The sequence below is a fragment of the Aedes aegypti genome, chromosome 2, assembly GCF_002204515.2.
Source record: "Aedes aegypti strain LVP_AGWG chromosome 2, AaegL5.0 Primary Assembly, whole genome shotgun sequence".
In the NCBI taxonomy this organism is placed as follows: domain Eukaryota; kingdom Metazoa; phylum Arthropoda; class Insecta; order Diptera; family Culicidae; genus Aedes; species Aedes aegypti.
In genome coordinates, this window is record NC_035108.1 from 90,734,525 (window position 1) to 90,751,012 (window position 16,488).

The 16,488-nt window shown below is 37.1% G+C and overlaps 1 protein-coding gene across 5 annotated transcripts in view; it reads left to right on the plus strand.

The window, feature by feature from the left end:
* Positions 1–3,647: 3,647 nt before the first annotated feature.
* Positions 3,648–16,488, plus strand: part of LOC5573460 (amphiphysin) — a 188,828-nt gene continuing 175,987 nt past the window's right edge. For 2 of the 5 annotated variants that reach the window (XR_002499774.1, XM_021841493.1), the window contains exon 1: positions 3,649–4,448. Coding sequence is in view for 4 of the 5 variants with exons in the window: in XM_021841493.1 (XP_021697185.1) it covers positions 4,380–4,448 (69 nt within the window). In the remaining variant the exon portion in view is untranslated. Of the gene's footprint in view, positions 4,449–16,488 lie in introns of all 5 variants that reach the window. The other 3 variants (XM_021841492.1, XM_021841494.1, XM_021841495.1) reach the window with 3 other exon arrangements.

Genomic DNA, 16,488 nt, shown 5'->3' on the forward strand with positions numbered 1-16,488 from the left:
AAAAGAGATAAAAACTGTTTATGATTTCTGTAAACTATATATATGTCAACTAAATTTCTATCAGAGCTTACGAGTATAATCTATAGATTGGATCCAATGACAAAAATAAACGTTATTGTTCGAATTATAGGATTTAATAGCAAAAATCATTGGAAAACTGGCATGTCTCATAACTTTACCTAAATCTCATATATGTCTACTAATAAATTGTCCAAATGTATTTCATTACATCTGAACATCATAATAAAGCATTTCAGTAATCAAATAGAGCTTCTAAATTTAATTTTGAACGTTGTGCGTATGAATTTTGGTAGGTGTACGAATATGGAATTGGGTGAATTTTAGACATCAATTCAATACTTTTCTATTGATCCAAAGATGAATGTAAATGGAAACATTTTGTGATTGGCAAACAATAGATGACACCTGTTACCTTCAATGTGGATAAATTATTTGTAGCTCAATACTTCATTTAATAGTTTTTTACTAATTTGATGTGGAAACAGTATCCTGTACGAATATGAAATTGGGCCACTGTAGGGGAAAAGCACCACCCACACAGGTCAAAATGGTATGGATCTGGGAGGGAGAAACCAATACAAAATTTCTGTACGTCATAGTGAGCCGAGATTCCGCTGTCACGAACTGTCACTGTGAGCCCAGATCTCAAACATTGGACTAACATGAAAAAAGCGCGTAACTGATTAAAACACATTTTCGTATTTCTTCAAAAGTGATAAAAATCGAATGAAAATCAATTCATGCACATAACGCAAGTAATGTCACGTGAGCACCATTTAATCTGATTGAACATAAAGAAATTAAAAACGCATCGTTCTACTTTTTCCAATGAAAATTAATATTTAGTGCATAGAAAACTGTGGCCCTTTTTTCATGTTTGTCAGGAAAGATCAAAGGTGCACAACAAAAGGAAACTACCGATTTTCTCGAAGCCTGCCTTGATTGTTGTTGGCAAGCTGGAGTTATCTTGCAGTTCATAATAACGTTGTCTTATAATTCGTGTGTATATGGATGGGTCGCCATAGATGTTGACTTACTTGTGGCGAATAGAGTTGTTTTCAAAACTGGCTTCTTTCCCGCACAGTTCTCGTTTCGCCCGTTTCGCCTAATCTGCTTTTCGTTCATTTTCGCTCGTTGTTTGACATCTCTTGTACACGCTTAGCATAATACAAGCAGAATCGAAAATAATTTACTTAATTTTTTTTTATATTTCAATCTATAACAACTCTATTCGACACACTACTTTGTATAGAAATCCGAAAATTGGCACAGCTTTTCCCCTACATACATATATAACAATAAATAATGATCTTATGCTGTTTTGAATTTGAAATTATACTCAGATTCAAAAACTAAATAATGAAAGGCAAATTTTGATTATTTGAAGCTAGGTAGGGGAACACGTATTGTCGGCCGTTTTGTTTTCTTCGTCATGAGAGTTTTCATTTATCGTATATACCGTTTATATACTAAAAATATCGACACAAATGTTATGCCTAAGGTTTAACCGTTTCTGTCCCACAGCTTTGTTCAACAATTTGACTGTCGAAATGGCGTTTCTAAAAAAGTGCTTGAACAAAAGTTGTTGCAAATCAGCTATATTATCCAAAATCACTATAAAAAAATGATTGTTTTTCAATAGTTAGTTGTTTGTTTTTCAATAGTTGGACGCTTAGGTCACTTATTTCAATGTTTGATGAGCCTAATAAACGTATAAACCTATTCCAATCAGTATTGAGCTAATCGTACCATCACGATTTGGCTAGCTTTCGTCGAAAATGGGAGGATTAAGAAAACCACCTGAGACTAAGCTGCCGAAAATAGAGTTACATATTTCTCAGGAGCACATAAATGTACTGACGAGCCTCCAACCAAACCGTCTCTCAGCTCATCGGAATCCTACACGGAGACGGAATTCAACTCAATTTTGGGTTGTTTCAACGCAATTCCGTAGTTGAGCCCAATAACTCAATTTTAGCTAAATTTCCAAGGTCCTCACTAGGTAGTTTGGCTTTAATTCCATTAGAAAAATATACTCAATTTTGGGTTGATTTAACGCAAAATTGAGTTCTTTCGACCCAAACATAAGAAAAGCTGCATTTACCCAAATTTGGCTTATTGGGCCAAAGTACCTTCATTAGGTAGATGCAGCTCTCTTTATTTTTGACAACATTCGTGTGGAAGAAAGAGAAAACCGAGAGATTTTGGGTTGAAACTATAATCGATATACTTAGTTTTGGGTTAAGTAAACTCAAAAATTAGGTAAAAATATTTCTCCGTGTAGTGTGCTGCGCTAGACGGAGGCTCACGAAAATTCTAAAAGCGCGCGCTAGGTAATGTGCTCTCGGGGAGACTCGTCTCATGCGCTGCTCGGCGCTATGGCTCGCCATCGGTATCCAAGTCGTGAAACAACTGCTTAGTAACGAAGAACCTCTACAACTATCTTCGCCTCGTTATGCAGGTGTCTAGATGGCCTACATGATATGGTCGAAGACTCGCGATCCAAGTGTTACAATTTAAATCCTCGTTGAACTCTTTTATAATCACTTCAATTATTGCGTTGAATTTTAAACAGCACATGTGACGGAGCGCATGAGACCGCAGTGAGACACATCTCAAGCAAAATGAGGCGCACCAAAAAAGGTCTCACAATGTACTGCGCTCCCGTGCGCTGGCAAGCAAAGAGGCTCCTGCACCTAAGGCGACAGCACGTGCACAGTAACTCTAGCCGAAAATACAACAGGTCGCCTTGTCACAAGACGAAAAGGTTAACGCGAGAAATAACGCTTTGTCGTTGACGTTAAATCAACGCTACGTTAACGTTATCGTTGATAAACGACTCTTTAAAATCAACGGTAGTTCCGTTAAATCGTTGAAATCAACGTCAACGAATCAACGAAACGGCGTTAATCGTTGAATAACGTTAACAACCCTGCTAAAAACATCATTGAGTACATATTTACAGAATTAGTGGCATTTTCAGATCGTGTCCGGTATTGGGGCCACCTTTCAAGATTGGTCAATTTGGTGCTAATATACATCATCAAAATGCATTGTCAAAATTCATATTAAATATATTTTAAAAACGAGATTAAATATATTAAATATAAGTTTTAAATATATTTTCAAATTTATTATTCAAATTATATCGGGCCCTCAACCGGAGGCACGACAACGCACCGCATCGTGTACCCAGCGGTGTGCATGAACCTCGTTTTAACTTTGATCGTTATGCAACCTTTCGGAGATGCAGTTTTGTCAAAATGCGCTCTCTCTCTCGCTCTGAAATCAAGAGAGCTCGTCACGTCGCGGTTTGTGGAACGACACGCTAAAGGAATGGTTCATAAAACAATGTATATCATCAATGTATTGTTGAAATCAATAATTATTTTTACAAAAATTCGAGTTCATTTGTATTTTTCAAAATACAAACCAACAGTTACAACATGTTTTTAATGATTCCAATTGATTATCGATGCATCGATTCTGATTTCATGCATCCTTTTCTTACAGCCTGATAGGAATGAAAATTTAATTTAATGTTGTTCCCCCACATCGGAATCAATGAACCACATTTAGCGTGTAGTCGTCGTCGTCGTCTCGGTTTGTTGTGTGGGCCTGGTCGTGGATTCCGCACTTCGCCATCAGTCGTCAGTCAGTGATCGCCGTCGCGAGTTGTTGGTGTCGAACAAAATAACAGAACGGAACGAAAGTGGTACCGTTTTTCAATCCGCGAATCGTCATCGGTGTTTTGTGTTTTTTTCTCCCTGCCTTTGCACTGCTGCGCGAACAAAAAAATCTTTGCCTTTTTCACCCCAACACAATATATTTTGACAGCTACTAAAGTCGCTCGAGAGCCGTCTGTCTCTTCGATTTTCGAAGGAAAAGCAAAACAACAGCGGAGGAAATTATTTCGCTTTGGTGTGTTGGAGTTTTTCGCGAGGGAAAACGCGTCAGTGAGGATTGCGTGTGTGACCCAAGACCAAGAAGAGGACCAGCCATTAGGAGCGGGATTTTTTCGGAATTATATATTTTACTGAAGCGACTCAAGACGAGCTGCTAAGTGTGTGTAGTCTTTTCCTTTGCGCCTCTTCTAGTGGTGCGCTGCGGTTTAGTGAATTTGGCAGTCTTACGGTTTTCGGGGTGAAAGTGTTCCTGTGGCCTCTCTCCGAATGCTGGCTGGCTTGTTCGGTGCAATTTCCGTGACGGGAGTGTGAAGTTTTGTGCGACGGTTTCGGAAGGTTCAGTAACAGAAAACCCGGATCCCGGTGGTGTTCCAAGTGCGGTGTAGTGTGTACATCGGAAGTGTCTCCAGGAATTCGTCCAGCATAATCTCCCAACTGCAGCGGATTCGCACGATGGCGGAAAACAAAGGAATGTTACTGGCCAAGTCGGTTCAGAAGCACGCCGGAAGGGCTAAGGAAAAGGTAAGATCATATGGAATGGTGGCAGCAAAGTGCTCCGCAACTCGAGGGATGCCCCATTGGCTAATCCTGCTCTGTAGGCGCACAAAAATAGATTGGAGCTCGTCGCTCTTCACGGACGGAGATTTTCGTCACCGAGCAACCAAACCGACAGCCACTCACTCGGACGGATGACGATATCGGTGATCAGGCCCGAATCAGTCGGCGGCCGGTGAAATGGGCATGCACACTTTGCTCAGCTCATGGCCAAGGTCTTAAGCTCAATTATTGATGTTTTCTGCGGTACAATTGTTTGTTAAAAAGTCACCTTCTGTCTTTAATGACTTATTTCAATTAGTGCATCAATATTCAAAGTATGATTAGCAAGTTTTAGTTTTAAGGATAGAACATTCTTTGTAATATTGTTATTATATGTATTTGAAACTTCAAAACCCTTGGTAATCCAAAAATTTGCATAAAAAATTCTTTTTCATTAAGGGAAATTCTCAATCGTTCTTAGGATGATTCGTTTGGGCTATTTAACTGGATTTCAAACGTTTGCGCAAAACATCCCTTCTGAATTTCCTGAATGCATCATAAGATCATTCATGAATTTTCACCAAAAATAACTAATGAAGACTTGCATGTTTTACAATCATTTTTCTATGACTTTCTCGAAAAATACTGAGACTTGTTTTGTTAGGAATTTCTTCAAAAATCTCTCCCAGCCTCCATTGAGAAATCCTTTCTGGAACTTAAGCAAGTAAGCCCCACAGAGATTTCTCAAATAGTTGCAAACCTCCTCCACAACTCTTACCAAGCATTTTTTTTTTCTATACTCCTGATGTTTATCCGGAACATATTTTCAACATTAATTCAGGGATTCTCCTGTTGGTTTTAGGGATTTTCCAGGAATGTGTTTAATAACAACGGAACAAAAATTACCTCTTTGTATGTCTCTAAGATTGAATATTTTGTCTCCAATGAATTTGATGTTACTCAAATTTTCGTACAATGCTGTTTTTCTTCAGTTCATTCTTCAATTCTTTCCAAAACTGCTTTTAGGATTTTCTACTCCTGTGTGTTTTTACGGATTCATTTCCAAAAAAAATATCCAGGAATTCCATCAGATATTACTTCTTGTAAATACGAGAGATGCTCCAAAAATTTGCACTGTTACATGTCACTCATGAATTTTTAAGCTTTAGTTGATATTTATCATTCAATTTAAAGATTTAAAGTATATAATTATAGATTTCTCCAGATATATGACAATTATTCGAAGAGATAAAAAGATTTTACACATAGTTTCAAAGGAATTCCTTCAGGCATTTCTCTGGAATGATTACATCGATACTCACAAGATTTATTTTTAACATATCTAGAGGAATTAATTTAGGAAAGCTTTGTTGGAGTTCCTGAATTAATTTCATTGAATTATAATAGATATATGCAATATTGTTTGTGATTTCTTGCGGATTGCTCGATTTTGTACCTGTCTACGATAATGGATTCAAATCCTATATTCAGTGGAAACATTTTTAAATTCATGTTGGTCTAAATTTTATCTACAGAATATGAATATTTAGCACGTTATACCCGCACCTCTTTCCTCTGAGTATAATTTAGACATTGAAAGTTAAAGTTGTCGAGTACGCTTCGTACACAATACGTTGAGAAATAAAATATTTCTTTCAGTTTCATGAACAAAGAGGAAGCATTTATTTAGAACTTCCTCCCAAAATTCTTCTAGGAATGTATTCTGAGCAGTAGCGTAGATCCTGGGAATGGGAGGTTTGTTAACTTGAATTTGAAAAAGTATTTTTAATAGTAAAAATCGACTTGAAGATTTAAGTAAATTCCACTGTTTTAACATGCATAAAAAAAAAGATTAACCAAGATTACAATACATTGACGTGATATCGTTTAATCACCACCTAATTCATGGTAGAATATGTTCATGGCAAAGGCTTTTCGCGTCAAACCCCACAAATCTGGGCTCTGCCGCTATCCAGCACATCTGATCTGTTCAGTGAGAGAGGATCTTTTCGGGAATGTAATTTTATCGACTTTCCAACACATGATTGAATTTTATGGATCTCTCTAAATTTGATAAGTAATGGATTCACATATCTTCATGGGCGCTTTTTAGAATTATCCGAAAAACTAGAAAACTGGTTTTGGGAAAGTAATCTGGAGTCCAAACCACTTTCAATTTAAAATGTCGAAACAATCCATATATCAATTCTCTAAAATCTCTAATGTCCCTTTTATCCTTATCTTGTTTGCAGTGAATTCTGATGCAATATTCTGCTGGCTACTGATTCTTCAAGTAATGCATGTCAGATATTTCAACGACAAACTTCAGGAATGATTTTGGTTGTTTCTCCAGGAATTTCGTCTGGAATACTACAGGGATCTCTCCAGAAATTCATTCAAAGATTTCTCTACCAATTCTCCCAGATATTCTTCCAATGATTTTTCAAATGATATCTTGAAAATTTCTCCAGAATTTGCTCCAGAAAGTTCTCTAGCACTCCAACGTTACTATCTACAGTAATTTGCTCATAGATTTCTATGAACATGTTTCCAAGCGCTATCCTAGGACTTCTTCCAGATATTTTTCCACTAGTCCTTCAATTGAATGTTCCAGTTGTTACTCTAGGAGATCTTCCAAAGCTTTTACAGAACTTTTTTCAAGAAATTCCAGAATTTTTGAAATAAATTACAAAGATTTTTTCAGAAACCCGACAAGAGTTTCTACGTCATTTCATCGACGATAATTCCAAAGAATTTCTCCAAAAATTTCTCGAGGGTTTATTCGAGACAATCTATAAGAACTTTTCAAAGAATTCCTCAAATTCGACGCTGTGTTTCATTATTGAGTCTCTCTAGAATTTCTCCAGAATTTCATCCATGTATTGGCATTTCTTCCAAACATTTTTCAATGATTTTTTTTTTAAATTTCATGAAATCTACAAATGTTTATTTAAAATTCCATTCTAGTTAACACTGCACCTTTTTCTAGAAAATCCTCCGATCATTGCTAATAATTTTGTCAAGGGCTTCCGTCTGATATTTTTAAAAGAATTCCTTCAGAAAATTCTGCACAGAGTTTAGATTGATTAGGCTTTCTCAATCATCTTAACCCGTATAGACCTGAGCGAAAGCAAAAATTCTAAAACCCTCACCGCTCAGCGAATTCTTAATTGATTCAAATGATTTTTTGTCAGTATACTGGCACACATATCTAGTTTCTAGAAGTGGACAGAGGAACGCGGAAATATTCCTGTGGTCGGAGTTATTCCGGTGGATCACTGGGTCAGGTCGGGTGAGAATGGTACTGTGCGTTTGTGCCCCTGAAGGTAGGCAAATCTCTAGTCACAGATAATTTACGGAATCGGCTATAATGTGGCCACTACATGACGGAATTTTAAGAAAATTGCATCAGTGTAAACCTTTTGAGAAACGATTGAATTGGATAACTATGAGTTTTGCTTCTGATAAATCCTACAAATGACCATTTTCGGGTGCCGGGACGCCTCAAACTCACGATAAAGTGGCCAATTTGTATTTGAATATCTGTTTCAAGCTTATGGGAACGCATTTAAGGTTACAATTCTTCTTCTTCTTTCTGGCGTTACGTCCCCACTGGGACAGAGCCTGCTTCTCAGCTTAGTGTTCTTATGAGCACTTCCACAGTTATTAACTGAGAGCTTACTTTGCCAATGACCATTTTTGCATGTGTATATCCGTGTGGCAAGTACGAAGATACTCTATGCCCTGGGAAGTCGAGAAAATTTCCAATCCGAAAAGATCCTCGACCGGTGGGATTCGAACCCACGACCCTCAGCTTGGTCATGCTGAATAGCTGCGCGTTTACCGCTACGGCTATCTGGGCCCCTTACAATTATGTTTGATTTCTACTTTTCGAGAATTAAAACGGTTTAGTATCCAAAAAATCTATAGCCGGTTCTTCCGGGCATTACGTCCGAATGGTCACATCCGGTATATTTTAAACGGTGCCAAACTCTTTATTTATAATGTTGAATATCAGATCTTAATGATTTATGCAAATTAAAATGATTGTCATTGCAAATAAATAAAGGTAGTTTGGCATGTACCAAAAAATAGCCCTTTTTGACCCGACTTGACCCATTAACCCACCACAATAACTCCGGCCACGGGAATATTTCCAAGTCCCTCTGGCCACTTATAGAAACTAGATATGTGGGCCAGTGAACTGACGAAAAATCATTTGAATCCGTTAAGAATTCCCAGAGCGGTGAGGGTTTCAGTATTTTTGCTTTCACTCAGGCCTATACGGGTTAACAATTTAACTAGAAAATCCTAAAATTTCCTCAGGGGTCTATGAGTTCTTCTAGTAACCCATATTTATCAAGGGTGACTTAAGAAGTTATACAAGTTTTCTCAGAGATGACTTTAAATTTAACTTTAGAAATATCTAACGAAATATTTTTGAACATTTTCTCAAATTTCTTAAAAATTTCATTCCCATTTCCTGCCAAAAAACGTGGAAGAATACTTGGACAAATCATCAAAGATTTGGTTGAATCTGAGAGAGTTACTGTAAGAATTCTTAAATAAATATCTGAGTAATTCTTGGAGGTATCCATAGAGAAATTCCTAGAAAAAAAATCTAAAGAACAATTTTGTAAGAAATTCGTAGAGGCATCTTTGGAGAAATTTCTGTTCCAAGTTTTGAAGAAGTTCTAAACGGGAGTCTTGGAGGGTGTCCTTGGGAAATCGTTAGATAAAATCCTGGAAAACTCAAAGCTTTCTTGAAAAATATCTGAGAGAATCTTTAAAGGAATTCCTGATGATCTCTGAGTCAATTTCGGTAGTTGTATTTGGAAAAAACTAGGTTATATTCGTAAAGTATCCTAATCACAATTTTTTGATGAATTCCTTTGGAAAATTCCATGGGAAATAATCACCGAGTGAACTGCTGGAGAAATTCAAGAGGTTAGCCAGCCTCGGGCTGCAAATCTCTCAAATACAGAGATCCCTCCATCTACCCTATCCTGAGAAAATCTTCGGAGTAATATTTGAATCCTTAAACCTGAAATGCATTTTGATGAAATTCCTTGAGAAAATCATTGAAAATACATATAGTAATACGATCAGTATTATTTGTCGTAATGGCAAAAATAAAAAATATCTTCAGACAAACCTCTGGTCTGATTTCGTGAGGAATCAAATTCTTATCGCCTGATTCCTATTAGGTTTCGTTGTCTTTTTTTATTCCTGTTTGGCCTCTTTTTGGTTCCGGTTCGGTCTCTATCTTGTCTCTTCTATCATGCAAATCGCTACCAGTCCCGAACATTTGAACGATTTTGAATGAAATACAAACAATCTATCATATTCAAAAAATACAAAATTTAAATGCTTTACTGGTCTGACATGATTATCCAAGGGTTCGATTTTCCGTGATTCTATCATCAAAAAAAAAGGATTATTTGTGTTTACTTAGATAGTAATGTACTGCCCATAAACGCATAATTGTCCCATGTGAATAGGAAATCCAGCAGACATGGGACTGATATGCTTTTATGGGCAGTGTACCTATACAAATATGTTGGATTTTTCTGCAGGTCATATGATTGTAATTTAAATAATACAATTTTGAAAACAGCCGCAAACGTTTTTTTTTGCTATATTTGTCACAAAAGGAGGTATTTTTTTTATCTCTTTTCGCCCATTGAGCTGTTTTGAGTATTCAAACGGTCCATGGATACCATTTGTGGTTTCTCCACTAAACACGGGTCAAACATGATTAGTGCGTGATCTGTTTTCGCATGAGTACTTAGTGGTAATTAATAAATTTTAAGGATTGAGCATACTGATGCACTTGCAAGTTGTGTTCAGTTCACAATAGTAATCAGAGCTTTTACAAACGATATAAATGAAGAAATCTCATTCTCAAATACTGAACCGAATAACTGAATTGAATAAAACATAAGCTTTGATATTGTTCCTTCTTGAAATAGTTTTAACATGCACGAAAAAAAATCTGTAATCTTTAAACATTATTAAATCAAAATAAATTTGTCATCAATTTATTATCCATCTGAAATAAGAGTATTTATTTTGAACCTGGAATTATTTTGTAAATCCTGAAAAAAACCTGGAAATCTCAGGGAATTTCATACCTGTAAACGAGTAGACACCCTGATTTTGTAATCCGATTGATTAACTGCACACTTCACATCAGAATCTTGAAAGATTGAGAATTTCCTTTAGATTTCTTTTAAATATATTTCAATGAATTCATCTCTAATTCTACACATTTATAAAGGAATTATTTTTCAGGTTTCTTCAAGAACTTCACTACACATTGGTCCAAGAATTTTCATGAAAATATTCGTTGTAGTAATTTGTAGAACCCAAGAAATAAAATTTTCAGATTTTTTTTTGTAGATCAAGTTTTTACAGGTATTCACAAATAAATGATAGTAAAACCGAAAAAAAGCATTGGATCAAGTCTCAAAACAGTTTGAAGTTAATTTCAAAGTATTACTGGAAGAATTTCTGCTTCAATATTTAGAGAAATCGCAGGATTGATTCAAAATATAAAACTAGAAGGGACACCCAAAAAAGTATCTTTGCTTAAACTCCTGGGCTTTTTTTTTTCATTTTATTGGAGAGGGGTTCAATTATCCTGTGATCTTTAACATCTAAATGAATTCCTTGATTATTGGCCGAAAAAACCCCTGAAAATTTTCAAAATCTTTTGTTTTTTTTTTAAGAAATTCTTTAAAATGTTGGGTTTTTTGAATGGCTGATGGAGGAACCCCTTTGTTAAAACCAGAAGTAAATTATAACGCTCGAAAAGTACCGAATTTCCTATTGAATATTCTGCAAACTTCTTATAAGAAGCTTAGAAAGCATTCCGGCTGAAATTCTTAGGATAGTGTCTAAATTTTAGACTCTAAAAGCTACTTAAGGCAAATTACTGAAAGGATCCATGGAGCACTTTTGAGGAAATTCACAAATGAATGCTTGGGATAATCTGTAATGTAATTTCTTGGGAAATACCTTAGTGAAATTCCGTAATACAAGCTGCTAAACTTGCATACAAGTTCGCAGAAATATTCAAATTCTGTAATTTCAATAGGCATTATCTCAAAAATTAGACGTGCTATGATAATCTTGAAAACTGCAATGGATTCAGCAATTCGAAATTGAGTAAATAGCAATATTTCGGTGCTTGAGACAAAAAAAAAAAATGTTGCAAACGTGCAAAGACGTCTCTGGTATAATACAGAGTTGATTTAAAGAAGACTGACAACAATATCGGAGGCGTCCCGTGAGGAATTTAATTACCTGTACACTGATTTGCACAAACCATTAAAATTAGTTATAAAAACGAGTTTTGCAATTGAGTTTCAATATGAATTTCAGTAGAAAAAATAATCCACCTTATAATCAGAGGCGATTGCCTAACCTCAAATCTACCTGTTCCACGAATAGAAATTCTTGAATTTCAGCAACAAATTGGCATATAATGAGTAGAGATTTGTTAGAAAAAAAAAACAATATCAATAATTAACTTTTCGATTTATAATCTAAATTTGCCGAAATAGTCATTTTTAGAGTCGTAGAACAGGTAAAAAGTGAGGTTACGAGTCGCCACTGCTTATAATGTAATTTCAAATACTGGACGCAATCTTCAAGTGTCTCGTAGCTATGATGTTTGTTGCTCATTGAACGTTTTTGTTTTTATTTTCTTTGTTTTAATCCTTTGTTGTCAGTTTTAAACATTTTGGATGACGTCTTATACGATGCAAGCCAGAAAGACGTCCAACTTGAAACTGAACGATTATAACATTTTTGATGAAACCTCGACTCGTTTTGCGATGAAGGGAATTTTTTTAGGCTTCCACAAAATTGCGAATTTCCATTGCCTCAAACGATGTTGTTCTCAATGTTAATTCTTGTTATTTACAGCTTGTTAAATGTATAACGATATCTTAGTTTTTTGAAGGATGTCCAGAGCTGGGACATATTCTTGAACACAATTTGTGATACCTACATCAAGGCTTTTAAGTGAAATGATGACTGACTGTTGAACACTGAAACCCCCCTTTTACGCCCACCGCATTTTATTAGCTGTCAATGCGTAGAGCAAAACAAGTCGCCTAGTATCGCGCGACACCTGAAAGCTCTATACAGCATACCCATACGCATGTACGGCGTTAACGCTTTCTCTTCCAACAGCAGACGTCGTGACGCCAGTTGCGCGCGCTTTCTCAATTCTCGCAAACCGCGCCATGGGCAATTTCTCTGTAGTGAACCAGATTTTACCTATACAACGCCACTATTGGACGACGAATGTCAATTGAAATGCACATTCCTGCTGTGTCCATACAGGCTATTATCGTGCACATGAGAGAATGCGCACGGCTGAAGTGGACGTTCTCTGCAATACGATGGAGACACATGGCAGTTTGTCTTGTTGGCTTTGCGGTTTTCGCTTGCTGGTTGAGCGAGCCCATGAGAGGGAGAATCAAACGGTGGAGACTGGCTTTGTTCACTGAGGGCGATACACCAATTAGGCAAAAGAGATTTATGAATATTGCAAGTATTTAGAATTATAATATATACTAGTGATCCCGGCAAACTTCGTCTTGCCATCAAGTAGGCTGTTGAAAAATATCATGGACCTCCAATACAAAATAACATATAAGTACTCCCCCGTTTTACCAAATTTTTCGAAAACTTCCCTAATCTTTTTCGTCACACGAATACGTCGGAACCCTTGAAGGGACTTGAAGACAACAGTTAAAGAATTGTCCATATCGGTTGTTCTGTTCTCAAGCCATTTCGTGACATACAAACACGAGTGGTGTTTTTATTTATATATAGATTTATTTTTAATTTGTTAGTTTGAAATCTTTGACTGTGTAGCGCACCTAGTGCACCTTAGGACGAGACGCCACTTTTCAATGTCAAAATTGGAACAGCGGCGAACTGTCATTTCTATACAAATCCGCAATCCAATTAAGCAGGAGACCTGTCAACATTGGAACAAAACGTTACTCTTGTTTATAGGCACTCTAGTTTAACATAATTCGAATCTTCGAAATTCTAAAATTCTCGGCTGAGTAGTCTCAAACTTTGCAACAAGAAACACTGAATGACACATATTGTGGCCAAATATGAGCACAATACCATTCAAGAAACCCATCTGTCGAAGTGAATCAAAAGTGCCAAGAATAGAGTCCGGCTCCTATTTTTATCTATGTGAAATGGGAACAAAACTCTACAGTTATCCTAACTCCGGTCCTGTTAAAACGGGTAAGCGATTGTGCGCAAGATGAGAACAATATTGTCCAAGCAATAAATCATTCCTCAAGACCACTTGTTTCGACTCCGAAAACTCATCGAACAGTAGTCTGTTATTTCGGAAGAGAGATTCGACCAGACTCCTGTATCCCGTTGGTAAAACTGCATTCGGTTCCTCTCTGAATGCGGTTCCAAAGCGCCGAACATTCCGTCAAACATTTACATAGAACTCGTCTTCTGTGGGTGACTCTGCTATAGTAACACAAGAGCTATTTAAAAATAAAACTGCAATATAAACGTGTGAACGGCGGGAAGATGTGGCGGCCAAAAATGTGCGAACGGGCATTTCGGCGTTTCGGCGGACATAAGCGACGCAACTAGCGCACGCCGCCGGTCAGATATTTATAGGTTTTGTACGCCTTTTTTCCCACCAAAGTGTTCCTCCCGGTCTATATGTAATGCGTTACGGTGGATCTCTCCGAAACTCCGCCCGAGTGTGCTTCACAAGTAATTCGGAAATTTGAGCAACTGCTCGCTTCGGAGAGTTCTACTGTTTCTGTTGTTGTTTTACAACTGATCATATCATTTCTCGTGTGCGGTATCTGCTCGACAAAGAAAACAACATTTCTGCGCTGATAACAGTGCGACCTTCTCCTGCGCCGCTTATCAAACTCATAAGTGGATATATATCAGGGAACGTGGATTGCGCCTTGACCGTGTTATCTCTCGAGCGAACGTAAGGCCTGTTGTGAACCTAATAGAAATCCTCGGTGGTAACTCGTTCACGGTACTCCTTAGATAGTTATTGTCAGAAAAAAATCTCCATCAAATCTGTGTTCACCAGTTCTTTTATGTGACTAAGCTGCATGTCTGAACAAAATTTAGAAGAAGTCGTGTGGATCGTTCTGAAGTAATGCCCTTTTTATGAAGTCAGGCCTACGCTATGCTTTTTGAACCGCAAGCCAAATCTCAGAAATATTATTGCGCGAGAGCAATAGATCTAATGGATGAACAATTCGGTTTTCGGCATGGAAATTCGACCACTCATGAACTTTTACTTGTAACAAATTTGATCCGTTCCAACAAATCTGAAGGCTATTCTACTGGTCTTGCTCTTCTAGACATAGAAAAAGCATTCGGCTGTGTTTGGCATGAAGGCTTGGGATTGTGAAATTAAAAAACTTTAATTTTCCAACATCATTGTTAGAATAATTAAAAGTTATCTGCCAAATCGAACGTACACTTCAGGTTAATTATAAGAACTTCATGTCTGAAAGACTTCCTGTAAGAGCTGGTGCTCGTCAAGGCAGCATTTTGGGACCAATAATATATAATATTTTTACATCTGACTTACGTAACTCAGGCTCAAGGATGTCAAAAATCTTTGTTTGCGGATGACACAGGTCTTTCCGCCCAAGGACGAAGCCTGCGTGTCATCTGTAGTAGATTGCAAAAAAGTTAGGATATCTTTTCTACATACTTGCAGAACTGGAAGATTTCTCCTAAGGTTTCCAAAACTCAACTAATGATATTCCCTCTTAAACCAAAAGCTCTTTATTTGAAACCTTCAAGTAGACATGTTGTCACGGTGTTCCAATAAATTGGTCAGATTTGATGAAGTTTTTTTCTGATAATAACGGTCTGGGGAGCACAGTGTCGTTGTCAATCGGTATCCATACGTGGGTGATCAACGACTTGGTGGAGTCACGGTCAAACGATCGAACTTTTTAACATCACTGATGCGTAGGTTTTTGGGAGATTTTTGTTCTACCCCGACAAGGATTATTCAAATCAGCCAACAGGTTTTACCTTCGATAGAATGTTGCTTCTGTCGAAGGCAAGAAAAGTGCGATGTCGGCACCCACTCCCGTTTCGGCGGTTATTCATTATTGAAATCATCCGAAACACAATTCCTTAAATAGTACGTCCGACGATGACGACACGCTGCCATTCAGCTACAATTCTACAAAAAAAACGACACGCAGACGTTTCTCGTCTGCTTCCGAGAACGCCAGATTACCCGGCCGGAATGCCCATTCAAAATTCATTGAGCCTTTGTCGAGAATCACTTTTTCCGACAGCGAGGCTTTATGTTTATGGTATGAAAGAGACACCCTGACAGACGGAATCAACGTCTAAATCCAACATGAGAGTGTCATCTTCATATAGTGGCCGAAGAACGGCATGCTCTGTTTTTTTTTCTATCTAGTGTAGAATTCCAGAGTTTTCTGTCTCTGTGAATGAAGAGAAACTCCAAAAATGTTTTCTGAGCTGTGTTCTTCGAACGGAATGAACGAAACACATAAGTTCTCAAGATTATTGTGTGGTGTCTGGCTTACGAGAGGATTTGTCTGGAATTACGTTAAGTATGGTACCGGCGTTTGCATATATGTAGCTCTTTTGTATTCTTATCAAATAACAACCGAACATTCTCTATTCAAGTAGGACAGTTTTTGTCTCTATGCAGTCAAATTGATATGGTGTAGATATGTCATTGCATAAGAATAGTTATTTTGAACAGATTTATGTATCATTTCAATAAGCAGATTTGAAACTTTAGATCTCAAATCAGCAGAAGAAAAATTTCTGTCAAATGCCTGACAAAGGTATTGCATACCAGAATTTCCAATACTTATTATCTGAATCAGGTATTGAAGATCCCTGCATAAAAGGTACAATAAATCAAATAATATTTTATGCATATTCTACAAACACCAAAACGGTAATTGGATCAGGTATTGCAGTACCTAAATAA